Here is a 26087-nt window from a genome sequence, read left to right as displayed (position 1 = left end):
AAAATAATTATGTACTGCAGGAAAACTTATATATCTTGAACTTCAGGACCTCAAGATTGTTGGAAGAGAAATTGACTCTACGGCTTTAGTTTATTTTTATTATAGTAAAAACATTTCGCTTCTTTCTGGTATACGGCCCTGATAAGCCGAAAAGGGCTATCTCAATCGGAGTAAGTTTTGAGAAAATCGACATTTTGTAAATAGTATTTTCGCACATTCAAAAATAAATCTTTTTGAAGATGTTAAAACTTATTGATACTAATATATTTATAATATATTTTTGACTAATAGATTTATTGACATACCTAAATTATCCATAAATTGTACCATTACACCTACATATTTTATGAAATACCGTTATTTTGATTATAAAGAAATTGAGATATAAAAATACTACTTACTGGTTTTTTAAATGTTTTAAGTTTGGTGCGAAATTATTATAGCTATTGAATGGTATAGAAAAAAACTAAAAGGGCGTATCTCAGAGGCTTAGCGGGGCAGTATATGCCGCGTTTGGAATGAAATGTCCATTTATATGTGACCAGTAAAACGTGGTAGTCATTTAGTACTTAGGTTATTCTCGGTACAAACCTAGAATATTACATGAATACAATACGTGCCTCCTCACCATAGATATTTCTTCGAAAAATTTACTCATAGTCAATAGTAAGAAATTGACTATTAATATTGATTCAGTCATAAACTACAAGGATAAATGTTTGTTATAGACATACTTTGTCGATTGGTAATTCGGTGCAGTTAATTAAGTAGAGTAAATCTCATTTGTGTCCCTTGCTAGTCCAAAATGGATAATGGATGTCCACTTGCTAAGATCCTGACAAACATCCTTCGCCTTCTCTTCCCACTCTCACCAGTCTCTTCGCACATGCACGTTCATTCTTGATATTTTTAAACCAATTAATCGTACCCCGGAGACTATTTCTTAAAAAGGTACAAATGTATTTTATTACCCCAATAATAATTAAAGATACAATCAAAACATTAATTAACCAAAACAAGTTATTTTGCTACCATCAAGCACTTAAATTTACTTCATTAGTTACGGATTCTGAGAACTCGTGGCAACTGTCGAGCCTATCATTAATTTTTTTCCTATTACTTAATAATTGACCCAAAGGAGCATTTCCTGCTGTGAGATTCACATATTCATATCTTCTTTTTCATAGCGAAAGTAAAATAACGTAAGTTTCTTTCGCTTTTATTTAAGTGTTTGTTTAGTTTTGTACGTAAATACCTACGAATAAAAACGAGGTGACCAGATCACAACCTGAAATCCAAAATAAAACCACTTTTACTTAACGACTACACGAGCTTTAGATAATCTTGAAACTAGATCACTACTTTAAATGGATGTGCGGTAATTAGTAAGTCCGAATTCGGTAATGCGTTCGTACATTCATGACTGAAGATCTGAGATAGGGTTATGTTAATTACCGTAAAGATGGGTCGATTTATGACCGCTGGTAATTCTGATGCGGCCGCAGATAGCTTTAATGGTGTAAGATGACCTCGTGCAATATTTTGGCAGGGTCGCCAAAGACGCTGCAAATTGTACCTTAATAAACATTCAGTAATGTAAACTCGCAAATAGCTTGGCATAAAATGAAGAGTATATTATCCCTGACTTATTTGGTAGTAGAAGCGAAAAACTGTTAGAGTGGTTTACACATAGCTACTTTTAGCAGCGATCGCTACACTTTCCATTAACAGGTGATAGCATCGATACAAACGCGCAATTGCATCGATGCAATCGCCTTTAAATCCCAAGTGTAACGATCAATCGCACGTTTGTATCGATGCAGTCACTCGCTAGCATCGCGTTTGCATCGCTGTTAAAAGTCACCGCGTGGCAACCGCTTTTACATAAACTAAACGTTTTACTGGTATTAATTTTTAGGTTTTCTGGTATCGATTGTTACAGTTTTTGCATTGGCTGACTTATAAATCAGCCGTGATCATGGGAGCTGCAAAGAGCCTAAAACGTTGGTTTGTTTGAAAAAATCATTCAGGTCCGAAAAATAGTTTCATTCGCAGTACTAATTTTGTAATTTTTTTAGAGATAAAAAAGTGCTCATTTGACCTTCGTTTCGCCTGATGGAACTTACTCGTTTTGGAACTTTAAGCACTCTGTTTTTGTAACTTCCGCCCTAGTTTCCGCCCTATCTAAACAAATTTACGAATCTCATTTCCTAAATACAAATATGCTAACCCAACCGTTACTTTACGCAATCGTTTAACGCTTATCAAATCATGGTATGATATTTTGATCGATAAAACGAGCCTTTTATTTTCGCTCTTACAAATCCATGTTAAACCTAAATGTCACCGATCTAATTCCACTTCTGCAAGGTAATATTTTTCATCAAAGGCCAGCTTTACTTTGTTGTTTTTAAGTCGATCGAGATTTAAATGCCCTTGTTTGCCTTAGGGTCTGCTGTGGTATTGTTTGTAGAAATAACATTTTATACATATCTACTTATTGCTGTTAAAGGTCAAACCCTACTGTAATACGCTTTGAGGAGACGGCCACAGAATTCCCAAATATTTGACTAGATATGTGTATATTGCAGTTTGCAGTAATGATGTAAATTTTCTTACCGAAATACCTAATTTCAAAATCATGATACCTAAGTAAACATCATCATCAACCCATTTTGTACATCCCACACGTTTTCACACGACTTCACATTTTCTAAGGATCTTTAACTTTCTTCGACGTGCAGGTTTCATCCCGATGTTTTCCTTCACCGAAAATAAAATAAATAAATGTTGCACATAAATTCTGAGAAACTCAGAGGTGCGAGCCCGGATTCGAACCCACGATCTCTGCTTGAGAGGCGACAGGTCAAACCATTTAGGCTACCATGACTTGTCTAAGTACACGGTGAATCTTTTTGTCTTATTTTTACCGAGAATGTTAAAACATGTATGTACATACATACGTATCATCACGCCTGTCTCCCACCACAGACCATGGATCTCCACCTGCTTTGATCCTGACAAACCTCCTTCGTCTCCACTCCCATCAATCTGCTCGCACATGCTCGTTTTTTCTTGGTATTTTTATCCCAGGTTTTAAGATTTACTATTTATATAATACGTATTTTTTTAATACCTTCACTGAATTTTTTGATAGCTTTGTGTGTTGATCTTCTAGCAAGAATATTTCAAAAGCGATATACATCAAAATTAAATAAATAATTTGTGATTGTCTATGTGTGTGTCCATGGCAACCGCGACACAGGGTTTCCCTAATGCGGGGCTATGTAGTGTGTGTGCGTTAAATAGTGTATCTATTTATATTATAAGGTATACCGTTTGTGTGGGTTCGTTTCTTTCTTTGAAGTAATCTCGGAATCCATTTAACCGATTTCAAGTCTCTTTCATAGTTCGATAAACTGTAATCTCGATTTAAACGCAGATTGTATTTTATCCACATGGATACAGCCGCCTTGTCTGGTTACCATAAAAATGCTCCGTTTCGTTAACTTCCAACAGCACTGCGACAGACTATATCGTTCAGTACGTGATGTCTCGATGTGTCTCGTATTGCAGTAGGCCGCTAGTGACGTCACCAAGTTGCACAACACGTAATGGGGGCCAGTCGCGGAACTCCACTGAGTCCTTGAAACATTTGTTTAGGTTACTCGTCAAACGCAATTGCCTTCATTCAGTTTATCATTATTTTTAGCCGACTGTAAAAAAAGGTGGCGGTTCTCAATTCACTGTTTTTTTTGTATGTATTTTACGCGATAACTCCGGCTTTTTGGATTTTGTGGACTGGTTTTGAGAATTCTTTTTTTTTGTGGGAAAGATGGTACCTCAGCCGTGGTCTAATTTGAAGAAAGTATTCCACCTCTAAGGGTGGCAAACTAGGGGATGAATCCGGTTTCGCGCACTTTCCGGTAACAAATTTCAATAAAATTTGGCAAATAGATGTAATTCCACGAACTTTTGACGCCCGTTTTTTTAGTATTATGTACTGAGATTATTACAAAAACAAGACAAATACCATCAAGCGCACGACTTGTTCGTCCCGCCACTTGATATTATAAAGATAAAGAAATACTGACCTGATCTCAAACTAGGGAATTCCCTAAAATATGAGTGTCAGAGTAAATAAAACAGGGATCAGTATCAACACACCAAACACATCAACACCCAAACGAGTACCAATTTGAAAAGGTTCGTTTCTCGAATTGGTCCTACTAGGAAAAGAACTCGGAACCTCCAAATCTGGCGCCTAGAACTTCTAACCGTTGTGACGTCGAGACCGTGTTTAAACTTACTAAATTTAGGATTTACTTAAAATCAGCGGCACAGTCTTTACTCGGCTGTGACATTGGCTGAGTATATCCTTTTACATACGCCACAGCCGTACACATAACATTTATTAAAATTGAGTTGACTGTTTCAAAAATTGGATTATGTTTGCTTCGTCGTTTTTTTTTGTTATTTTATTTTTTGTTTTACTTTTGCTTTATTTTTTTTCTTTCTATTCTTATATTTTTGTGTAGTGGCGTTGAATAAATGAATTCTTTTCTATTCCGTTCTATTCTAATATTTTATTCTTTATCTGTGAACTGAGAAAATATAACAGCAAAACACAGGTTTTGGATTTAAATTTACTGCCGCTAATATAAACCATATTGTCTCGGTACAAGCGTTTGTTAGAAACAAAAACATCTCTGTCTATTGCATTGCAACAGCGGACATTCAGAGGTTACGCAAAGCGTAACATTCTGACCAATCGTTCTTAGGTCCTTGCGCTTGCGCGTCCATTTAACATTGTGAAATGTTTGACACTAATGATATAGAAAATATGTGAAAAAAATAAAAAAGCTTATTTACTATTATTTTTTATTCTCGTTCATTAACCAATATTGTCGACACACAAATTTAAAGCGTCCTTTTTTACGTCCGTGAGTCAAGATCGCATAATTCACCATGCTATAACGTGTGGCGCACTATAAGTTTCCGGAATGAATAAGAAAAAGCTACTATAAATGGTCAGAAATTAGTTTATAGTTTCTCAAAATATTCTCCGTTACCGTTAATGCACTTTTTCATACGAATGAACCAATTTTGAAAATATTTATGCCACTCCTCCGTGACTATGTCTGAAACATATTTTTCATACTCTTCGACAGCCTCGTCAGGTGATGAAAATCGTTGACCGCGTAACTGGTTCTTAATTTTTGGAAATAAATAAAAGTCACAAGGTGCCATGTCGGGACTGTACGCGGGATGGTTCATAAGGTCAACGTTGTTTACCTTCAAAAATTCATTTGTCAGTCTGGCCGTGTGAGAACCGGCATTATCGTGGTGCAAGATGATATGGCGTTTAGGGTTATTTTTACGGAGTTTGTCAATAACTTCCGCCAAACAAATAGTCGTGTACCAATCACTGTTGACGGTACAACGATTCTCCAAAGCAACAGTAGCCACGTATCCACTTTTATTAAAAAAAGAAGCAATCATCCGCTTAGAGGCACTTTGCAAGCGCGCTACTTTGGTTGGTTTCGCCTCGTCTCGAAAGACCCATACGCTCGGTTACTGCTTTGTTTTGGGATCGTAACAATTAATCCATGTTTCGTCACTTGTTACTATATCCCACACCAAATTTGACGCCCCTTTGTTGAATCTAGTAAGCATGGCATTGCACCATGTGACGCGATCCGTTTTTTGAGCCTCAGTCAAATTGTGTGGGATACACCGAGAGCACAGCTTTTTCATACCCAAATGTTTGTGTAGTATTGATTGTATTTGACTCATGCCTATGCCTAAAGATGCCTGATTCTCATGGTATGTCACATAATAATAATAATAATAATACTTTTTGTTTCTCCACAATAACATGCCTGTTTTTTTTTCATCATACGGCGCACAGCATCGATGTTTTTGTTGTTCACAGCAGTGGACAGGCGAGCATCACGAAATTCGTCACTGAGATTCACGCAACCGCGTTTGATTCTGCAAACCAGCTATAAATAGTTGTCTTGCATGGTGCTTCATCGCCAAATGCAGTTTGAAGCTGAGCGAAAGTTCGCTGAGCTGTTAAATTACACTTAAAGTCGTAGAAAATTATACTACGAAAATTGTCACGAGTTAAATCCATGGTGATGTAGACAACCAATTTCTAAAATGACGCCACAATATAAAAACAAGTGACAGTCAGATGAAACAACTGTATTCTACAGCTAAAGAGTTCCATTTTCAAATGTTGTAATTACTTTTTAAATATTGTTTATGTAAATGGCCAATTCCGGAAGCTTATAGTGCGCCCTATGTAACATTCTGTTCTTTAGAGGAATTGATTAATGCGTCGCTAATGTATTCTTATTTAATTAGTTGTGAAAAATATCATAATCATCTAAAAACAGTCTACAAACCTGTGCCGCAGGTGTTACGTAAAAATTGGCTTTTTTATCAAGCTAAAATGAGTGAACGTCTCTGCATGGAAACAAGAAACACACATTGCAAATTGACACATTTACTACGCGTTGAAAGATATACAATACCTGCAATGTACTACAATGATAATTTTGTTCTTTATAGTAGAAAGCAATGGAAATAGAAGTAAATGAAACTACGATACTTGATCAATTTGCATTAGTAGGTACGAGGTGTAAAATCAAGATTTATGTATTCATATTTACATGCAATCAATACAGTCAGTTGTTTCAGTCATACAAAATTATTTCTTTGCCACCATAGCAACTATCCACTTTACAATGTATTTACAATTTGTAAGAGTTGTAAGAGAATATAATAAATGCTTTACGGTAGATAATCGTCCCCCCCCCCCCCCCCCCCCCGTCACTTTTAATCAGAGATAGTTGTAAAAAACGTACATTCTGAAAACTTTGCTTCGTAGAACGACTTACCTACTATAAAGCCTGGGAAATTTTCTTAAGCCAATAATCAATTACGAACTATAAAAAGAAACTATAACTAGTAGAGTGGAAAAGAGTTGGTCCGTTGTTTTGAAGGCGTGGAAATTTTGACGCTGACTATCATATATTTTTGTGCTAAACCACAACTCTTCTTCGCTCCACTTTCCAATGATAAGAGGATTTAAATCGCCGTATTCATCTATATAAGCATTGCATAGATATCTGATCTGTATGTCCGCTAATCTATCAAAAGGTTTATTTTGAAATCGTTCGTCTTGTTCTAGATTTTAACTGCAGTTTTTTTGCAAGTAAATTTTGATGCATTACGAAAATCAGGATTTCGAAGCTACATTTTCGAATAATTACAGGTTACAGCATTGAATAAATGGAAAGTATACCATATATAATTCTTCTTATCGTATCGATAGCATAATTACACTATTATAATGCGTGAAGGGATTTAATATACTTATTACTACTGTGTAATGCGTGATTTATCAATCGGCGTAAGGTACTCGCCGATTGCTGCGCAGGATGCGCCAGATATGCAGGAAAATTATGGTACGTCGTGCGGAGAAGCTCCTTTCGTGCACCCCAATATACTTAATCATATAAGATAAAATGGTAAAGAAAGTGTCCTTGAAGCACAACATAAAAACTTTATAGGACTTTATAAAGTTTTTATGTTGTGTTTCAAGTTTATTAACGTGTAAATCTCACTATGAACATAAAAGGATAATAATTGAAGCAAACCTCTTTCTTAAATAACCCGTAGCTCTAAAACAGAAGTTCCCTGTCATAGTAATAAGCAGTGATATTATTACTTAAAAAATTATTAGGTACTATTTGACAACATCACATACGTTGCTCTCATCCCAAAATAAGTAACTAAAGCACTTGTATTTTGGAAATTGGAAACAACACATAACAAACACCCAGACCCGAGATAATATAGAAAAGTTAGTTTGTATACATTGACCCGGCCGGGAATCGAACCCGGTACCTTAGAGATGGCAACACAATGAAAACCGGTGTGCAAGCCATTCGACCACGAAGTTCGTCAAATATACCTACTATTGACACGCAGAATAATTTTAAAATGACACAGCTGTTCTGTGCTATTTTCTTAAAATATACTCATCTGTATATGTGTTATCAAATATATATCGCCAATAAATAACAAAGAAGTGTATTAAGAGCATATTTGAACTTTACAAATGGCGAGGTCTCATAAGGCTCGGACTTCCGTTGAAAAATGCTTGAACTCTGAGAGGTCACCGACCTCCATACTTTTGAGTTACAACTGCCACCTGCCTACGCTTTATGAGCACTTATGCCATTGTTCTCAAGTATTTGTTAGAATTTTACAACCGCGAAAATAATATGTAACTACCACATTTATAACTGTTATCTTACATAACACAATATCATTCACTATTAAATATTATGTTCGTTATATGTAAAACTAATGGTCATCTTTATCAAGCCATTACACATTCCACTACTAAGCACGGGTCCCCGCTAAGACGAGAGTTTAGTTTAGACCATAGTCCGCCGCACTGGTCCAATGGAGACATGTTTTCCTTCACCGACAACGGCGACAACGAACGAACATGAAATTTATAGAAACAAACATTGCTATAAAGAAATACAGTAGATCAATGTAAAGTGTTTAAAAAGTAACTCTTGGTATCTAAACAACTTTAAAAAACGCAATTCATATCAATCTCTAGAAATACTAACAAAGTTTCGATTTCAATGTCGGTAGTTCGTGTAGTTCAAACTTCCGTCATCACGTGTAACTTCCGCATTAAATTACAACACCAAACATTCCCACCGAAAGTTGTCACCATTACAAATTTAGAAATACTCGTCATCTATTCAAGTGTTTCACCCAGGACGGACACAGAGCGTCAAAGAATTGGACTTGAATCTTATAAACTAACAATGTTTGTTCTCAAAGCTTTGTAAATACGCATTTCCGAATTGTATCACGGTTCACCGACGTACGTATGTACGACGGAACTGGGCTATTGAGTTATGGCGTGGACTTCATTGTCTCATGGGTGTGAATGATTGTTAAAATTATTTTCAAAGTATACAGAGTCATAAATAAAACTATGGGTCATGGAAAAAAATCCATTTAGAAAAAAATATTATGAATAGCCCTAGTTCCTCCCTAGTTCCTCTACTCTCCCTTTCTTAGAAAGATTTTAAAGGATCTTGTTTTTGTTTCAGAGCCTACTCTGGACAAGATGGGTGCGCAAAAGAGCACGCGCCACTGGTTGGTATTGATGCTGACAGTGGTTGCGTTCATCGCCAGCTCGTTATGTAACCCTGGTAAGTAATAATAATAATGTATAATACAAACACACCAATTACCTGAACTCGAACTAGGGAATTCCCTGTACTATGAGTACCTCAGCTATGGAATTTACTCCAGGGCGTTACACCGGAGTTTTCAGTTCACCCTCAGCTTTTAAGCGAGATTAGAAAAACACAGCATAAAATCCTAGATAATTTTTGATAACCTAACGCAGCTAAGAAAATAATATTTTAATATATGTACCAATAAAATAATGTACAAATCGAGTGTACAAACAACGTACTATGTTTGACAAAAAAAAAGAGAATTAAATAATTCCCATAAGGATGCCCAACGATGAATACCCGACCTTGACAGCAGAAGTAGTATTCTACTTAACCAGAGTTATTGTTTGACGAGACGGATGTGTGGGCTTGCAACAGGATGTTAACTGGTATGGTTTTTGTTGTCACCTGCGCCTGCGCTACCGCGCCGTTGCGATCAGTCACGACGCATCGTGGCATACATACATAGCGACAATTAACTACTCCAGCTAGTGGCTTTATCAGTGTAAATAAATTTGCGTCATCGTTTAAGCGTTTACAAAATTTTATAGAATAAATAACACAAGGTATTTGAAAAAAGAAGGACTTCAAAAAATATATCTCTTGTAAGAACAAGAAACATATTTTTTAAAGCAAAAGAAAGTATTTCACCTCCTTTCAAAACTATGTAGTACGATAAAACGGAGCGAAAGTAATTAATGTTTCCAAGCCGTATGCAACTGCAACCAGTGCTGCATTATCAGAAAATCACATCCGTCGTCAAGAGCGCTGAGAATGTCATTCGGAATCAATATCACCATTTCATTATATGTATACCAAATACTGTCTGGAAAAAACCAACTCAATAATTACTATATTCCTAAATAAAAAGTTTCGAATCTCCATTAGACCTATAACGTACAAAGCGGTTCGGAGAAGAGGAACCAACAGTGTTAGAGTTTTTTCACGATCTCCATGCCGGTTACACAAAATAACCTACGTACTTATATTGCTATTGAATTGCAGCTCTTCTTCTCTAGCAATTGTTAAAACATAACCGTTCTGCGCTTCACTTTGGTAAATAAAAAGTTTAAATAAATGTATGTGCAACAATTAAGAAAAACATAATTTATACAACGATCCAACTAATGTTAACGCATCGACCGTTTGTGACTGAAATGTTAATACAAATAAAGGTACAGTACATTTAAACAATATTTACGGACTTGTAATGAATGTATGGAAAATAAAAATACATAACATTTACTGCCCCTGTGGCCGAACGCTTACCATGCCGGACTGCCACGCAGAGGTCCCAGGTTCGATTCCCGGGCCGGGAGAAATGTTTGTATGGCTTACATTTATTTCTCTCGTGAGTTTGGGTGTAATTTGTGGTTGTCTATGTGTGTGTCCATGGCACCCGCGACACAGGGTTTCCTTAATGGGGGGCTATGTTGAGTATGTGCGTTATTTATCATTATTTATTTATAACACTTAAAATTTACTTTGGTATATTACCCTACCCTACCGAACAACATTGCAGACACAAAATCTACTCATACAAAATGACTACCTTTTTTTATCGAGTTGTTACAGTTTATTATTGCACATTAGAAATTAAACTATTCTATTTCCAAGTCTAAATGGCGTATATTTGTTTTTCAAACAAACCAACGTTTCGGGCTTCTTACATAGTTCCATGGTCACCGCTGACGGCTGAGTCAAATCCGATTTAGATCCGTAATAAATGTATCTTATCAGTATCTTGACATTTGAGTCCAACGCCAGCAGAAAATTCTGAGTCACCTGTCAACTAATAAAAAATTAGACATTATAAAGACTACCTTTTGTAGTTTCCCCAATTAGTATGTATATTTGTGACGTCAATATTTTGACATTTGAGTCCAACGCCAGCGCAAAGAACTGAGTCAACTTTTCCCGTTTCCTCTTCTGCATTCAAAAGGTCAATAATTTATAATTAATTTCACATTCCACTGCTAGACGGATCTACACTAGGGATAGGGTTTATAGTGTTATGAACACCAAATTCATACCACCATAACACAAATTCATACACCAGTTCGCAATGCTAGCCCAATGCTGATTGCTGATTTCATCATGATATAACAAAAGGTGAAACATTTACAAATTTTTACGTTCTCCCATTGCGGTACTACTGCTCTTATATTCCTTAATACACATTATTATTTCCTTATTTTATTTTATCCCTTAAATTTTAGTCGAGTTATGTAATAAATTTTGTTTGCTCTAATAAATCTTGGGCATACAAGAGCATGTACTTTAAGCCAAATCGAAAGACGCGCTTTGAAGTGAAGCCCATACTATCAGTCGTTTTAATCAAAAATAATTCAACATACACACGGCGCGCGACTAAAACACCGCACAAAAGCTAATATTTTATATTGAATACTACATTAGCAGTAGGAGTATAAAATATTACACAATATTATTAAAAACAATTAAGTGATACGGGTACTTAAGTCAAGATTATAGTCCACTTGAATATTAAGTAGGAAATAAACCTCAAATAATTTGATTAGCCGATCAAGGCGGTAATGAAACCTCAAAAGCTGTATTTGCTTTACTACGCGGAAATGTGCAATCAAGTGTTTGTTCGATGTAATCAAATCCATTATTCGATCTCGTCTGCATAATAATTATGTGAATTAGTTTCATTGTATGATAACAAATAATACAAAGAATATTTGTATCAGTCCGCAGGTAAAGGTTCCTTATGGTCTATTTTGGGTTTCAAGCGGTTTTGATGTATGTACGTGATATATATTCATTTAGTTCAAAAATAGACCCCTCTTAATATAGCGCCCTGTAATACCTTTATAGATCGACACAATTCAATATTCTTGCAAAACTTAACATTTTATTTACGTTAAAAGTTCGTGCCTATATGAAAAACATTGTCACTTCACTCGTTGCAGTATTATAATAGCCAAGAAAAAAATCTCGATTCCAAGCCATAACGACGTTTGGTACATACTGCAATGTTTGTACTTAGCCCGAAGACCTCTAACCTCACAATTCGTGTGATGACGTGATGAGCATTTGCCTGTTATTAACTTTGTTATGAGATTATTACCTATCTCATTACAACAGCCCTTGACATGTCTTCAGGAACCTTGAAGAAGGAGGAAGAATGGTGGCGAAAGTTATTTGTTATTTAAAAAACAATTCCGGTGTGAATTGCGTCAACATGATCATGTCTTAGATTTCCGGTCCGAACTTGGATGGTTGTCCATTCGTCGGTTTAGAGTTTTCCGCGTTTTGTCCGTCCTGTACTTTGTCGTCAATCCCATTACTCCTCGCTACAGTGCTACTCTCAATCGCAAACCACTCGCTCTTTCTCTACGCTGTCCTACGCACCTTTTTAACTTTATTGTAATTCCATCACGTTGTTTAACCGGCATCAAACTGTGGAATTCCCTGTTTGAGTCGATCAAACGAGAATTCCAACAAAATTACACCTTGTGACCGAAGTGAGTGAAGAGTGACATTTGTGAACCGCCCTCGAAGATTTTTTTTTTGTTGGAAAAGATGATTCCATTCAAACTTGAAGAAAATATTCCACTCCCAAGGGCAAATTATCCCCAAATCCGGTTCATTTCATTTCACCGACTTTCCGTCAACCGATTTCAATAAAACTTGGCAAAAAGATGTAATTTCACAAACTTTGAGGTCGGTTTTTTTAAATAAAAAAGTTATAATTATTATATTTTGCAAACAATTTTGGATTTGAATTCTTGATCAAATTGTCCATTTGGCCCAGACCCTTTGCATGTAATTATTTTAAACTAAAATACGAAATTCTAGTGTAAGTCTCCTTTGTTACAAATTATAATGAAACTCTAAAAGGTTATTGGCCTTGGACATAAGATCTATAGGTTCTTGATTGTCTACATCCTTTAATGCGAAACAAAGTTTTTACACAACTACTTCTTTGTGGTAAGATTGTGATTTATATGTGTATTTAGACTAACTTGGTCGAAGTCGAGTAAAATGTTTAACGGAGTATTAATTGCCTCAAAAAATGACAAAAATCCATCAACATGAGATACTTATTTGCAGAATAACAATAACATTTAATAATAACGCTTATCACGTCTAGCTTACGGCAGGGACCTTGAGACATAAGGAAGACGATAGTGAAAGTTGAATCGGCTTGCTCGATTTGTTTCAATTGCTCTTACATGAGAAAAGTAGCGATTTAAATATTAACTATATTTATTATCGAGTTCTTAGGTTTTCGCGATTGTTACACGTAGGAAATATATATGTAGATTTGGTTTGAAAAAACAAATATACGCGATTTAAATCCGGAAAAATAGTTTCAGTTCCTAAAGTTACATTAGTTCAATACAATATGTACTTCATGCATGAAAACTTCACACCTATTAACATTTTATCTACAATCATTCGCATAAATCATTTAATAAAAAATTAATTTCAAATATGCAAGATTTATTGTAGGTACATTTTAAATTTGTTAATAAATTACCGTAACATACAATTAAATTGATATGCTTGTAAAATAATCCAATTATGCGATCGTTCTTCCTGAACGAAACTAGTATTTTATACCAGTCACCTTGTACATATCCTTTAGAATCATCTCAACCACGTCTCAGCAAACTCAATCAGCGGCCTTCCTTGCAAAATGGTACCGTACATCAACCGTTACTGTGCTGATTTACTGGAGACACGTGAACAATCGATTTGGCACGACCAAAATTCAATTGTACAATTTTTTTCAGCATACTGACAATCTTTTTTAATAAATGTACGAAATGCCGTGTCTTGAAATTATATTTTGTATTCAGTCAAATTCAAAAAGTTATTGTCAATATTTTGCCATAAAGTTATTTATAGGCATGAATTTTATGACCAAATTCGATACATTAAGCATATTATAAAACATATCAGATCAAGGGATGGAAAGACCTTCTTGCCTAGAAGTTCACATATTCAGTTTATTTACCAAATCGTGTTTGTAATTGATTTAAGTTATCGTTACTACAAGTGTAATTAAACTGCCAAAATGTTCCATTAATGAATTAATTTATGATAAAATTAATAAATGGCTGATTAAGTGATTATTAAGGTTATAAAAAGCAAAAATGCTCATTACATAAATACTTAGGTTCCTTCCGGCACATTCCAAAATTGTAATTTTAATTTTAAAATACATTAAATTATAACTGATAATTATTGAAAATAGACAGGTGTGAGCATTCATAATGATTATATGGTTTCAAACTAGGGAATTCCCTTCATTCCAATGAAGATCAGAACAACGGAATCCACTTTGGAACAGAACACCCAGGGAAAAACCAATTTACAAATTTTCACTTCCCAATTTGTTCCTATCGGGAATCGAACCCGGAATCTCCTTATCCAGTGCCCACAGTGAAAATCATTGGGCTTCCGACATCGACCAAAGTTCATTATTAATATGATTATGAATACAAAGATCGAACACACAGAAAAACTTTAGTCGCCCCGGTGGGACTTGAACCCACGACCTTGCTGCACCGCAGCGTTGCTCTAATCATCCGAGGCACGAGTACAGTTGCTGAGTCGTCGAAATTCTCCTACGTGTTTTTGTTATAGATCTTTGTACTGACTTTCGGCATTCGTCGCCGCTAGTGACATCTAGTGAGAGATTTTTGAATAACCTTCTCACCGCAGTCGACACCTTAACAGGTATCACAACCGTCGCACATGTCGCTTTTCGATCAAATGTACTTATTGAGATTTTTGTGACGATAAATGTCGAGAGTCAGTACAAAGATCTATAACAAAAACACATAGGAGAATTTCGACGGCTCGGTTATTGGACCCGTGGCTCAGATAGTTAGAGCAATGACACGGTGCAGCATGGACGTGGATTTAAGTCCCACCGGGTCGACGAAAGTTTTTCTGTGTGTTTCTTTGTATTCATAATCATAACAAAACTAGTGGAGTCATTTCACACAAAATTCAAAATTCATTCACAAAAAATGTCAATAAACTCATTATTAATATTTAAACGCGTTTTGAAAGAGCGTAAATTTCATCTAAAAACAAAATTTTGGAAAATATTTACTTTAAATATGTATGTAAATATATAATTTATTAGCACGGCCGTCAATTGTTCAACCCCAGGACTGTAAGAAAATTATGTCGGACATCATTTTCCAGTATCACCAAGCGCTGATAAAGTTAACGATACGCACCACTCTACAATGGATCAATGAACACAGCGATTCACACGGCAATAACACAGAAGATGTACTGGCTAGTAGCGAATCTGAATGACGATTGGCCTAAAACCTATGTAGTTCCTTTTGGATTTTGGATAGTGAACACATCAGAGCTGAGACTCCTTTTACAACAACTAGGACAAATATAATAAAATCCTGATTTGTTGCGGACTGAATAAGAAGACCTTGATTTGAAATAAATAAAAATTTGAAATAATTTGAAAAATAAACGCCTAGCCAGGTCCCTATTACGGCTAAGTAAAAACCACATTATTCGATTAGTAATTGACGCCTGAACGGTCTTTTCAATAAGCTCCTATAAAGAGAATTCCCTGTGTAGTGCCTGTATAGGAGCTTATGGAAAGCAAAGAAGTGGCCGGTGACTTGATTGTTATTTATAATACCTATCTTGTGACGGGACGCACAAGTCGTGCGCCTGATGGTAAGCTACACGCCTGTCCATAACAGTCGCAGTGCCACTCAGGGTCTTAAATCGCAAAGATCTCCCTGTAATTTCACCAGTACCCTTACCCTTCAAAACCGGAACAGTAATGCTGATATTGGCGGCAGAAATAAGTAAGGTGGCAGTACTACCCTGGACGAATTCTTTCACAAGAAGCTCTAGTTAATACTACGTATGAAGCTGGGATAGTAACATTTCTACACTTACCACCACTCAAAATACTCTCAAGTTCACGAGAAGTTGAGGAAATAAGCCCATTCTATCCATTCATACAAACACATGTACAAAGCATAGCCAGGTTAAATATTGGTAAACTTATATTCTAATTACTTCGGTAAAGCATGTACATGTACATGTCACTGGTCACGCACACCATTTTTTGCTGCGTTTGCACGTCGCACACAAGGATGTGATCCTCACGTAGTGTCGCGATAGTGAAAGCCGACAACAATATACAATCGACCACCAAGAATAGTTTTTATTCAGGTGATTCACAGCTACCACCCGTAAGAAGACACGTTAACTACGTTGAATTAACAACTTACAAATTTTTATTATTTTCATCAAATAAAGTCATAGTAATTGTAAGCAAATAATTATATATTTTTATAGAAAGACTGACCTCAAAAGTTTGCTTTTCCGCTTTTGCTGTATTTGTTAACGCGGTCTACTCAACGAAAACTGAAACGCATATGGAAGTCCTCATCCAAAAGAATTATGTGAGCCCAAACGCAAGATAGATGCTGTCAACTGTTGCGGAGTTTCTTTCTTTTTGTCTGCCATTTTTATCATCAGATGAGCTGCAGATCGCCATAACATTTTATTTTCAATGGAATTACATGTATATGCCAAATTTTATTAAAATTCGATAACGGAAAGTGAGGAACATTCAATAAACCGGAATCATCTCCTAATTTGCCACACTTAGAGGTGGAATGTTTCTTTGAATAGGACAACTGCTGAGATACCCCCTTTCTAACAAATAGAATCACCGAAATCGGTTCGCTAATGTTGGAGTAATCACGTAACTTACACATACCTCCTCCATTTTTAAAGTCATTTAAAAAGAAATTACTCGCACACGTAGTTAATAGATGACTTTCTAAACAGTAATCGAACAGCATTATAAACAAGACAAGCTGACAGGTGAAATCAAAGGGTAGCCAATAAATCAAAGATTCATCACATCTGCAATTAGACTGTCAGTTAACAGTTGCAGTGCCACTCAGAGCTTTAAATAGCAAAGACGTGAGGGGCACTGCCACTGCGTCCGTCACTCTGAGACATAAGTTGACAAGTCCCTTCAAAACCGGAACGGAACACAGTAATGATGACATTACTGCGTGGAGGCAGAAGCAGGTAAGGTGGCAGGCAGGACTTTCCTGGACGAAACTCTTTCACAAGGAGCTCTATTGCTACTTTGTTTTTTTGTTAATCCGAGAAAAACTGCATACAGATACCCCAGCTCTGCGGGGGAAGAGCCGGGGTTATGTGGGACTGGACTGAAGGGGAGCAGCCCGACCGCTCTAAGCCCCCGGAGTGTTTCTCCTTTCCGCTGTAGGTAGGGGTACGGGTACGCTATTGCACTCGTCCGTGCCCCAACCAGCGGCTGGCCGCGCCCTGCGCAGCCCCTCCCCGAAAGGGAGACATATCGGTCCCCCGACTCCGAATGTGAGGCTCGCCGAACACCAGACGAACCTTCCATCCCGGGCCTCTCTGTACTGGACAACGAACTCCCCCGAGTCAGCTACCCAGGGGCCATGGGGGGCCAGGACAGCATCCACTCAACTGTGAAGTTCAGTGGCTGTTCCCCCAGCCCCCGCGGCGGATCTGATAACAGGCTCCGCCGCAACACCTACCGCGCTTCGGCGCTGACTCCGAAGAGAGTCCCTTGAAGCGCCCACCACGGGCCAACCGCCCAAGTTCGGCCGCAGAGGATAGGTCGAACGGCAACGATACACCGACACGTCTCTTCCCCCGCGGTCCCGCCGCCACTGCATCATCGTAAGCGGTGCAGCCTCGCCAGGGTTGCGGAGGACAGGACGAGCGGCAACGACACACCGACACGTCTTTCCCCCTCGACCCTCCTCCCAGCGTGCATCCGCGCGGTCCCGCTGACCAGACGTGGCCGCGCGGAACGCCCTCCTCCTCGGGCCAACCTATCAGCATCGGGTTCCTCTTAGCTTCACCGTGGGATGAAATCGACCACGGCTACTAGAACCCTCTCGCCACGACAAGGCGGGAACCCCTTCGGGGGGGGAGGAGCTCTACTGCTACTAAAACAACATCTACCAACCTAAATTAACTATGCACAATATCCGGAACACGATACAACATTTGACCATTCCTTCTCAAGTCTAAACATCGTTTATATTGCGTGGGTGTAAAAGTATCAACAAAACTTTAGTGGCGATTATTCAAAACAGAGCTTTGTAACTGATACACTTCCTGCTTGAATGCGATTATTTTTTTATATTATTATGTGTAAATTTCAATATAGGCATTTAAAAGCAAACCTTGGAGGCTTGTGTTTTGTTGAAGCACACAGATTTTAGGACTTTTGTTGTTATTCACTACACGACTATCATTACTTAAAGGTGTCTAACAATGAGTGTACCCGTGACTATGAATGGTGTGTTAGTACCCGGGGTATAGTAATAATTGTTTTGAAAGAAAAGTTTTTGGAAGTAAAAAAGTCTCTTATAATCCCAAAAATTTAATAGTTTTACCCGTTTCATTGTTAGAATACATGCACATAGATACTGCTGGCATTTTCAATATGTACAATCAGAAAGACAAAGAAAAAGTAATACAAAAAATATAATAGTACAAAAAACAACAAAGCAAACTAAAACCAATTTTAAAACAATCAATTTGAATAACTGTCATGTGTGCGGCTGTGGCGTATATAAATGAATCCACTCAGCTAATGTCACAGCCGAGTAAAGACTGTGGACGCTGATATTGGGTTTGTAGAATCTGAACCCAGGGTCGGTTTTGATTTACAACGGAACCCGAATGAGCCCAAATGCGAGTATCATATGATCCCGGGACTTGTTGCTTGCCAAAATTAATTAAATTTGAGTCGCATCCATTCCCGAGATCACTTGCATTTCGAGAGATGACATCATATTTGTATCGTCTGAACCCGAATTCATTTTCAGTAGATATTGGTACATTTTCTCGATATACTTGCTTTCCAAGTTGTAGCGTTCAGGGAACAAATCTGCAATTCAACTTAGTAGCCATATAAATGTGGAAGGTACTAAAATAACAGATATATCCATTGACTTACAATTATATGGACGTCGGGTCCGCGCTAAAAAGTGTCCGAACTTATAGGACGTTAAAATCGTATACAGAGCGTCATTCACGCTTTAGTCTTCGTTTGTTCGACTGACAGCGAAGCAAGCAAAATTAGACAGTACTGCGATGACATTACAATTTAAATTCAACGTTTTAGCTTTTTCATATTCCTTTACATGTCACTACGCTTAAATAGGTTGACTTGGGACATTTTTTTCGTGGTTTTTGTATTAGACCCGTCGTCCATTTATTTGTAAGTCAATGGATATATCATTAAAATTGGGACGTAGTAATATTCGGAAATGATTCTCAAAACAAATGTTAATTTTTTTTATTTGGCAGTACTCTCTTTCAGTAACGGTTAATTACTAATTCCTCAGGAATTGCTCGTTACCAACTAACGTAAAATTAATTTTATTTAAACAATGAAATAAATATGAACATATAATTTTAGTAGTACTTATTAATTGTTTAGTCTTTAAAACTACCAAAATAATTACTACTAAAATTATATATTTACGTTTATTGTATTGTTTAAATAACATTAATGTTACGTTTGTTACGTAATTTTGCGTGAAATTAATGCTACTTAAACAATAAAATAAACATAAATATATAATTTTAGTAGTAATTATTAATTGTTTTAAAGACGTTAAACTTTATTATTAGTTAATAAAAAAGTTAATAAAATTAAAATTAGTATCAGTTAATAAAATTACTGTTAAAAATTAAATTAATTAGGAAGATTCATTTTTTCTTTAGTTTCTGGCACTTAAAGGTTGGCATTTGCAAAATAGGTAAACTTATTCACGGAACAGAAAAATCTTAATATCATTTATTATGAAATGTAATTTGTTTTATTTATTTAGGTTGGTATACTGTTTTGAATGCTGCGTATGGCTCATTTTGGTTGTAAGCAAATGTATTGATGATAATCAAATATCCTTTACCATCTGTTAGGTAGAGCAATGACAGAGTGTATAGGGACAATACTTGTCACACAACTAAGTGATGTTCACCTGCATGCTTAAGTTCATTTGTAATATTTTTTGTAGTATTTACTGATTTATGGCACAATTATTATTGGGCATTATCAATAAATCTGTGTTTAATCAATTTGACGATTTCAGGTGTGAGCTTACCTCATGAGATAAAGATAATTAATTTTAAAACAAATAATTTTTAATTGAATATTATCGCGTCATGGTACAAAAATTCCGAATATACCCAAAACTTATTACAAATAATGTCGTATAGTATTATTACGCAAAACTCTTTTTCTAAATTACTTCTGTACACAATATATTTATTGATCGTGTTTACATGCTTGTTAAATGCTTGTGTTACTTCCTCATTGCTGAGTGCATCCATTTACCCACTTGTGAAGTCAAGTTTGTTATTATAGAAACGTCATTACAAACATGGTAAACGCTTCAATATACCATTTTAACAAATATAATTAAATCTGTACCAGGAGGTTCCTATCGAATTCTATATCATATAACTAACTGCCTCTGTGGCCGAACGGTTACCATGCTGGAAAAATATTTGTATGGCGTACATTTATTTCTCTTGTGAGTTTGGGTGTAATTTGAGGTTGTCTATTTGTTTATTGTGTTGGTTTCCCTAGCGCGGGGCTATGAGTGTGTGCGTTATTATTATTATTATTCAAGACACAATTCTCCTCCGTGTGAACAATTTTGCAAATTAATATAATGAAACCTAACTGCAAGTATGTCTACGCTAAAATAGTTCTGCTGAAATAATGATCTATCGAAATGAAAACGAAACGAAAACAAATGACCATTAAAAAAAAAGACAATTACTTAATAAATTTTGACGACCTCTGTGGTCGACTGTTTTGCACAGCAGTTGTCATGGTGTCGCCATCTCTGAGGTCCCGGGTTCGATCCTCAGCCGGGGCAATGTAGGAACTAACTTTTGTACTTTGTTTCGGGTCGGTGCTTGTGGTACCGTCGTTGTTTCCGATTTCCATAACTCGAGTGCTTTGGTTACTTACTTTGGGGTCAGAGCAACGTACGTGATGTTGTCTAATGTGTATTTATATTTATTTAAATGACAAATTTCAATTCGTAACAAGTCTTGTTACGAAAATCTTAAAGAAACTTACAAAATTATTGCATATATTGTTGTTACTACAAATACATATGTGTACAGACTGCCATAGATATATAAATATACTACGTTACTAAAGTTTATAACATATTTTTACTCTAATAAATAATTATGTAATCTAACACATTCAACTATTTTAAAACTTATTACGAATTCGTTAAGGTAGACCATTCATTTCGCGATGAGACCTACAATTTTAGTCAATTAACATGTTCTTCTCAAGTTCCTTCTTGCATTTTTTGTTTATTATTGCTAGATTACTTCACATAGTAACAATTAGTCACATCATAGAATTAACTGGCCAAGGCCGCTCAAGTTTTTTTTAGTTTCACTCATACAATAGATTTGCATATGCATTTCCTAGATATGCTTGTAAAAAAACATAATGTACTACACGATACATCATTGTTAAAAGTTGTACTGAAATTTGTAATGCCTTTTTTTATGATAGCAAGTAACGAGATGAACCTGGTGGTAAGTGACGCGCCTGTCCATAGCGGTTGCAGTGCCGTTCAGAGCTTTGCTCTTTGAAAGGGAGCTCCTAAAGAGTCCTGAGTGGCACTGCCGCAACTCTCGTCATCCTGAGACATAATTTGAAAAATCCCATCCGAAACGCAGTAATGGTCACATATGGGCTTAGCACCAGAAATAGATAAGGTGGCAGTACTTACCAGGACGGATCCTTTCACAAGGAGCTCTACAGCTCCTATACTATCTAACCATCCCAGTTGAAGATTCCCCAAGTTCTGTAACTCTCAAAGTAGGAAACTTTAAAAAAACTGAATAGTTCTGTAAGGGCAAATGATCTACAGCCCAAATTGATTTTGGTAGATAAGTATATTAAGATCTTTATTTATAATTGACCTTTTAATTATGCACCATTAATTACATAGAAAACGTTCAAAGTAAAAATCTCCACAATACCTACAGCTTAATAAGGACACCCCATAATTAAAAAAACTGAATGGATCCTTATGACGTTACGCAGTGATCTCATTTTGAACGTAAAAAGGTTATAAAACGTTTATTACGGCAAAAACTTGAGATACAATATTGTAGTTACATTCCGGATCTGAGTTTTTTGTTCCTAAACGGAACTGCTTTTACAAATTATAAAAAACTATACCTGGCTTCTTACCACGGAATGACTTCTTTTTATTTTCCCGATATTTCGGAACGGTTGCACGCTCCATGGTCTTAAAGAGCCTGAAATTAGTGATACTCATTTAGTGAATAACCAGGAAAGCCTTAGAATCTATATAGACTATAACAGATTTAAATGGTGACGTTATTTATTTACATAGGCACGTAATTATTTGCACAAATATCTCTCATTTTAGCATTAACGAAATGTTTGTAGGCTTTACCTACAAATTAATTATACTTATTAATACTCAATATTCAATACTCAATATTTTATTGCAAAACCATAATGTATAGAATAAGATTTTAATAATACAGAAAAGACCAATATTAGGGACCACGTCGGGCACGCAACTTAAAGGAAAGGAGAGAGGAGCAGACCAGCAGCAATTAAAATTTAAAAAAAATGTTTTGTAATATAAAATTTTCTTGTTAGTAACTTTATGCATATAACAATAATAAATAATATATGTGTATATATTAATAATTGTATATAAAATGTATATATATTTACTATATATGTATTATATAAATCTAGTTATTCCTGTCTGTAATGTATCATTTAAGTATTCATTGATATTATAGTAACATTTCTTAATTAGTAACTCTTTCATTGTTTTCATTTTTTAAGACATTTGGTAATTTATTTTATAACATATTTGCTCGTAAAGTGGCTGAAATCACACCAATTTCAATATCGTAATGTATTTCATGTAATGTAAAACGCACGGTTTTTTAAGATGCTCCGTCTAAAAATGAACGATACTTTTTTAAATCTTTGCAAAGAGTTTTTATGTTAGAAAAGTGGTCAATATTTTATGAATAAAATTAACTTTGGGAGATAAAATATAGTAAATAAACATTTAATTCTTTCATGAGAGTGAGAGAGAGACTGGGGAGATTGTAACTAATAATAATAACTTGACAACATTAAAAATGCCAACTGGCAACGTAACTTACAGCCTCTGCTTTCTTATAGCCCTCGCCTACGGCTCGGGCTAGCAATATCCCCTCGGCTGTAATTTTCAACTTACTGCACTTATATCATACTATACTAATACAGTTTTATGAAAAATTATATGTACTTGTATAGTCTATTTTCAAGCGGAAAGGTGGCAATATTAGTCTATATTTACGGCGTAAAGAGTATTTTGATGGGATATCCTCACTTTTTGTATAAAAGTGTTTGTATTTACGTATGAATTTACACATGTCAAAGATATATGAACAAGGTAAGATAAGTATATTATATTTTTGAAAATGCGGCTTGCAACTATCAGTCTGTTCTACATTAAATATAATTCGGATTAATTTCTTTTGGATGGTAAAGAGATTTGGGCCGTCCGTACTATTACCCCGTAAAATGATGCCATAACTCAGCCAAGAGTGCGCGTAGGCGTAGTGTGTGACTATTGCCGTTTCTATGCTAGTTGTCTTTATGATTTCGCGATTTTAGTGGTGCCATCAAAAAATTCAATTTCAACATATTGTTGCCCATCTTTCAAGTATGATGAAAACCAACCATAAGCAGAACCGCGTATACCTATTCCATACAACTTCTTTAGTAGAATATTGTGCTGCACCCTTTCATATGCTTTCGTCATATCTAATAGGATGCCTACACCGTACTGTTTATTTTCTATTATTTTAATAATTTCTTTTATATATTTATATACGGCTAAAATTGTAGAACTGTTCTTTCGAAATCCGTTTTGGCATTCATCAAAAATGTTATATTTCTCATAAAAGAAATTAATTGGCAATTAGAAAAATTGTTAGGTCATCACAACTAAATTCGCTTATTGCACGTTAACAACAGCGTAGTCCAGTCTCGAACAACTATTGCATAAAACCCACCTTCAAACTAGAATTTCAGTTATAGAACCTTTCTTGGTATCCGCTGAAATATCACAAATTTAACAGCAGTAGAGGTCCTTGTGAAAGATTTCGTCCAGGGAAATATTACCCTTACCTATTTCTGCTGCCAAGCAGTAATGTGAGCATAACTGCGTTCCAGTTTCGAAGGGTAAGGGTGCTAGTGAAATTACAGGCATATGAGACTTGTCAACTTATGTCTCAGGGTGACGGCGCAGTGGCCACTGCCACTGCAGCTTTAGATCTTTGTGATTTAAAGCTCTGAGGGACACAGGACAGGCATGTCGCTTATCGCCTGGGGGTAAAACGGCTTGATAGTTATCAAATCGCATTTTGCAGGACTTGATCGTCCCGTCACTAGGTATCATAAAAAACATCTTCCCATTACTATTCACATAGTAATTCCTTAGCTATTTTTAAAATGAGAGTCAAGTAGCACGCAAGTGGATAAATATCCACTGTTCCATCCATTTTATAGATATTATAATATGAAATATGTGTTTATCTAACTATTTATATAGTTTGTAGTAATTTAATATTTTTGCCATTGTTTTTTTATTATTATTTTATTACATAATTTGATTTTATTTAGTTGTGCATGTTGGGCATGTTGTATTGCAAACCCGATATTGCAATTAAAATAATTGCAATATTGGCTTATCCTATATTTTGGTCTGCAAGAAGAAATTTCTTTTAGACATAAGCAGTACCTTTTGTTTGTTTTTTCCGTTTTACTAAACGTGATTTGTGTTTTCCTGTGCAATACATTATTAATAAATAAGTAAAACAATTTTCGAATTGAATTATTCGGCCATTCTTGAACCGATATGCACGAAATTTGAAAACACAACGAAGCCCATATTTTGAATTTCGTTCAAGTTGTTTATGGAAAAAACATTCATTTGTAAAATTTTACGCGCATAAAATGTCGAACTGTGTAAAAAAGAAAAGTAGCGTAGATAACTACTGCGCTTCCGTAGGGAATCGACATTCTGCCTAGTTACTTACTACGAGTAATAAAGGCAATGAACCTTATTGCAACTAACTTTTTTTTCCATCCTCTAAGCAACTAACATTGTGCTCAAAATGTGTCATCCGATGGTCATCCGTAGACGCACGTATTCTAAATTCATGTTTCGAAAGTAGAGCGCCCACAACATGCGCAGCACTGTCGTTGTCATACCCACTCACTGTCACTAGATAAGATACTGACAGGCTTCATGTTGTCAATTTTCTCTTCCACCCTTCATCTAATCTGATTGAAAGAATTATTAATCGATTTAATGAATTAAAAGGTAATGGTTACTGATAAAATGTTAAGATAGTATGTTTGTCTAAAAAGAGATCTCTCAGATCTTTATGATTTAAAGCTCTGAGTGGTACTGCAACTGTTATGGACAAGCGTGTCGCCTACCGTCAAGCGCACGCCTTGTTCGTTCTTCTTCTTTCTACTTTAGGCGTTCTCAACTTCTAAGACTCGACTCACACTGGCGCAGAGTCGAAGCGTCGCAATGCGTCATGTTTTTCGCCTATAGCATATTCATCTCTATTTTACTATTATTAAGGTACGAATTTGTGTTATGCAAATATGGAGTCGCGTGTCGACGCGCGTCGACGCTTGGT

At 36.0% G+C, this 26087-nt stretch overlaps 1 protein-coding gene across 1 annotated transcript in view; it reads left to right on the top strand.

Moving 5' to 3' along the window:
• Positions 1 to 26087, top strand: part of LOC113235579 (dual oxidase) — a 75311-nt gene that overhangs the window by 6502 nt on the left and 42722 nt on the right. The window contains exon 2 of the mRNA XM_026471323.1: positions 9156 to 9257. Coding sequence (XP_026327108.1) covers positions 9173 to 9257 — 85 coding nt within the window. The 5' untranslated portion in view covers positions 9156 to 9172. The remainder of the gene's footprint in view (positions 1 to 9155; positions 9258 to 26087) is intronic.

The sequence above is a fragment of the Hyposmocoma kahamanoa genome, unplaced genomic scaffold (assembly GCF_003589595.1).
Source record: "Hyposmocoma kahamanoa isolate Upper Pololo Valley unplaced genomic scaffold, ASM358959v1 88, whole genome shotgun sequence".
NCBI lineage: Eukaryota > Metazoa > Arthropoda > Insecta > Lepidoptera > Cosmopterigidae > Hyposmocoma > Hyposmocoma kahamanoa.
The sequence above is the reverse complement of the archived record's forward strand: the minus strand, read 5'-3'. Positions and strand labels throughout refer to the sequence as shown.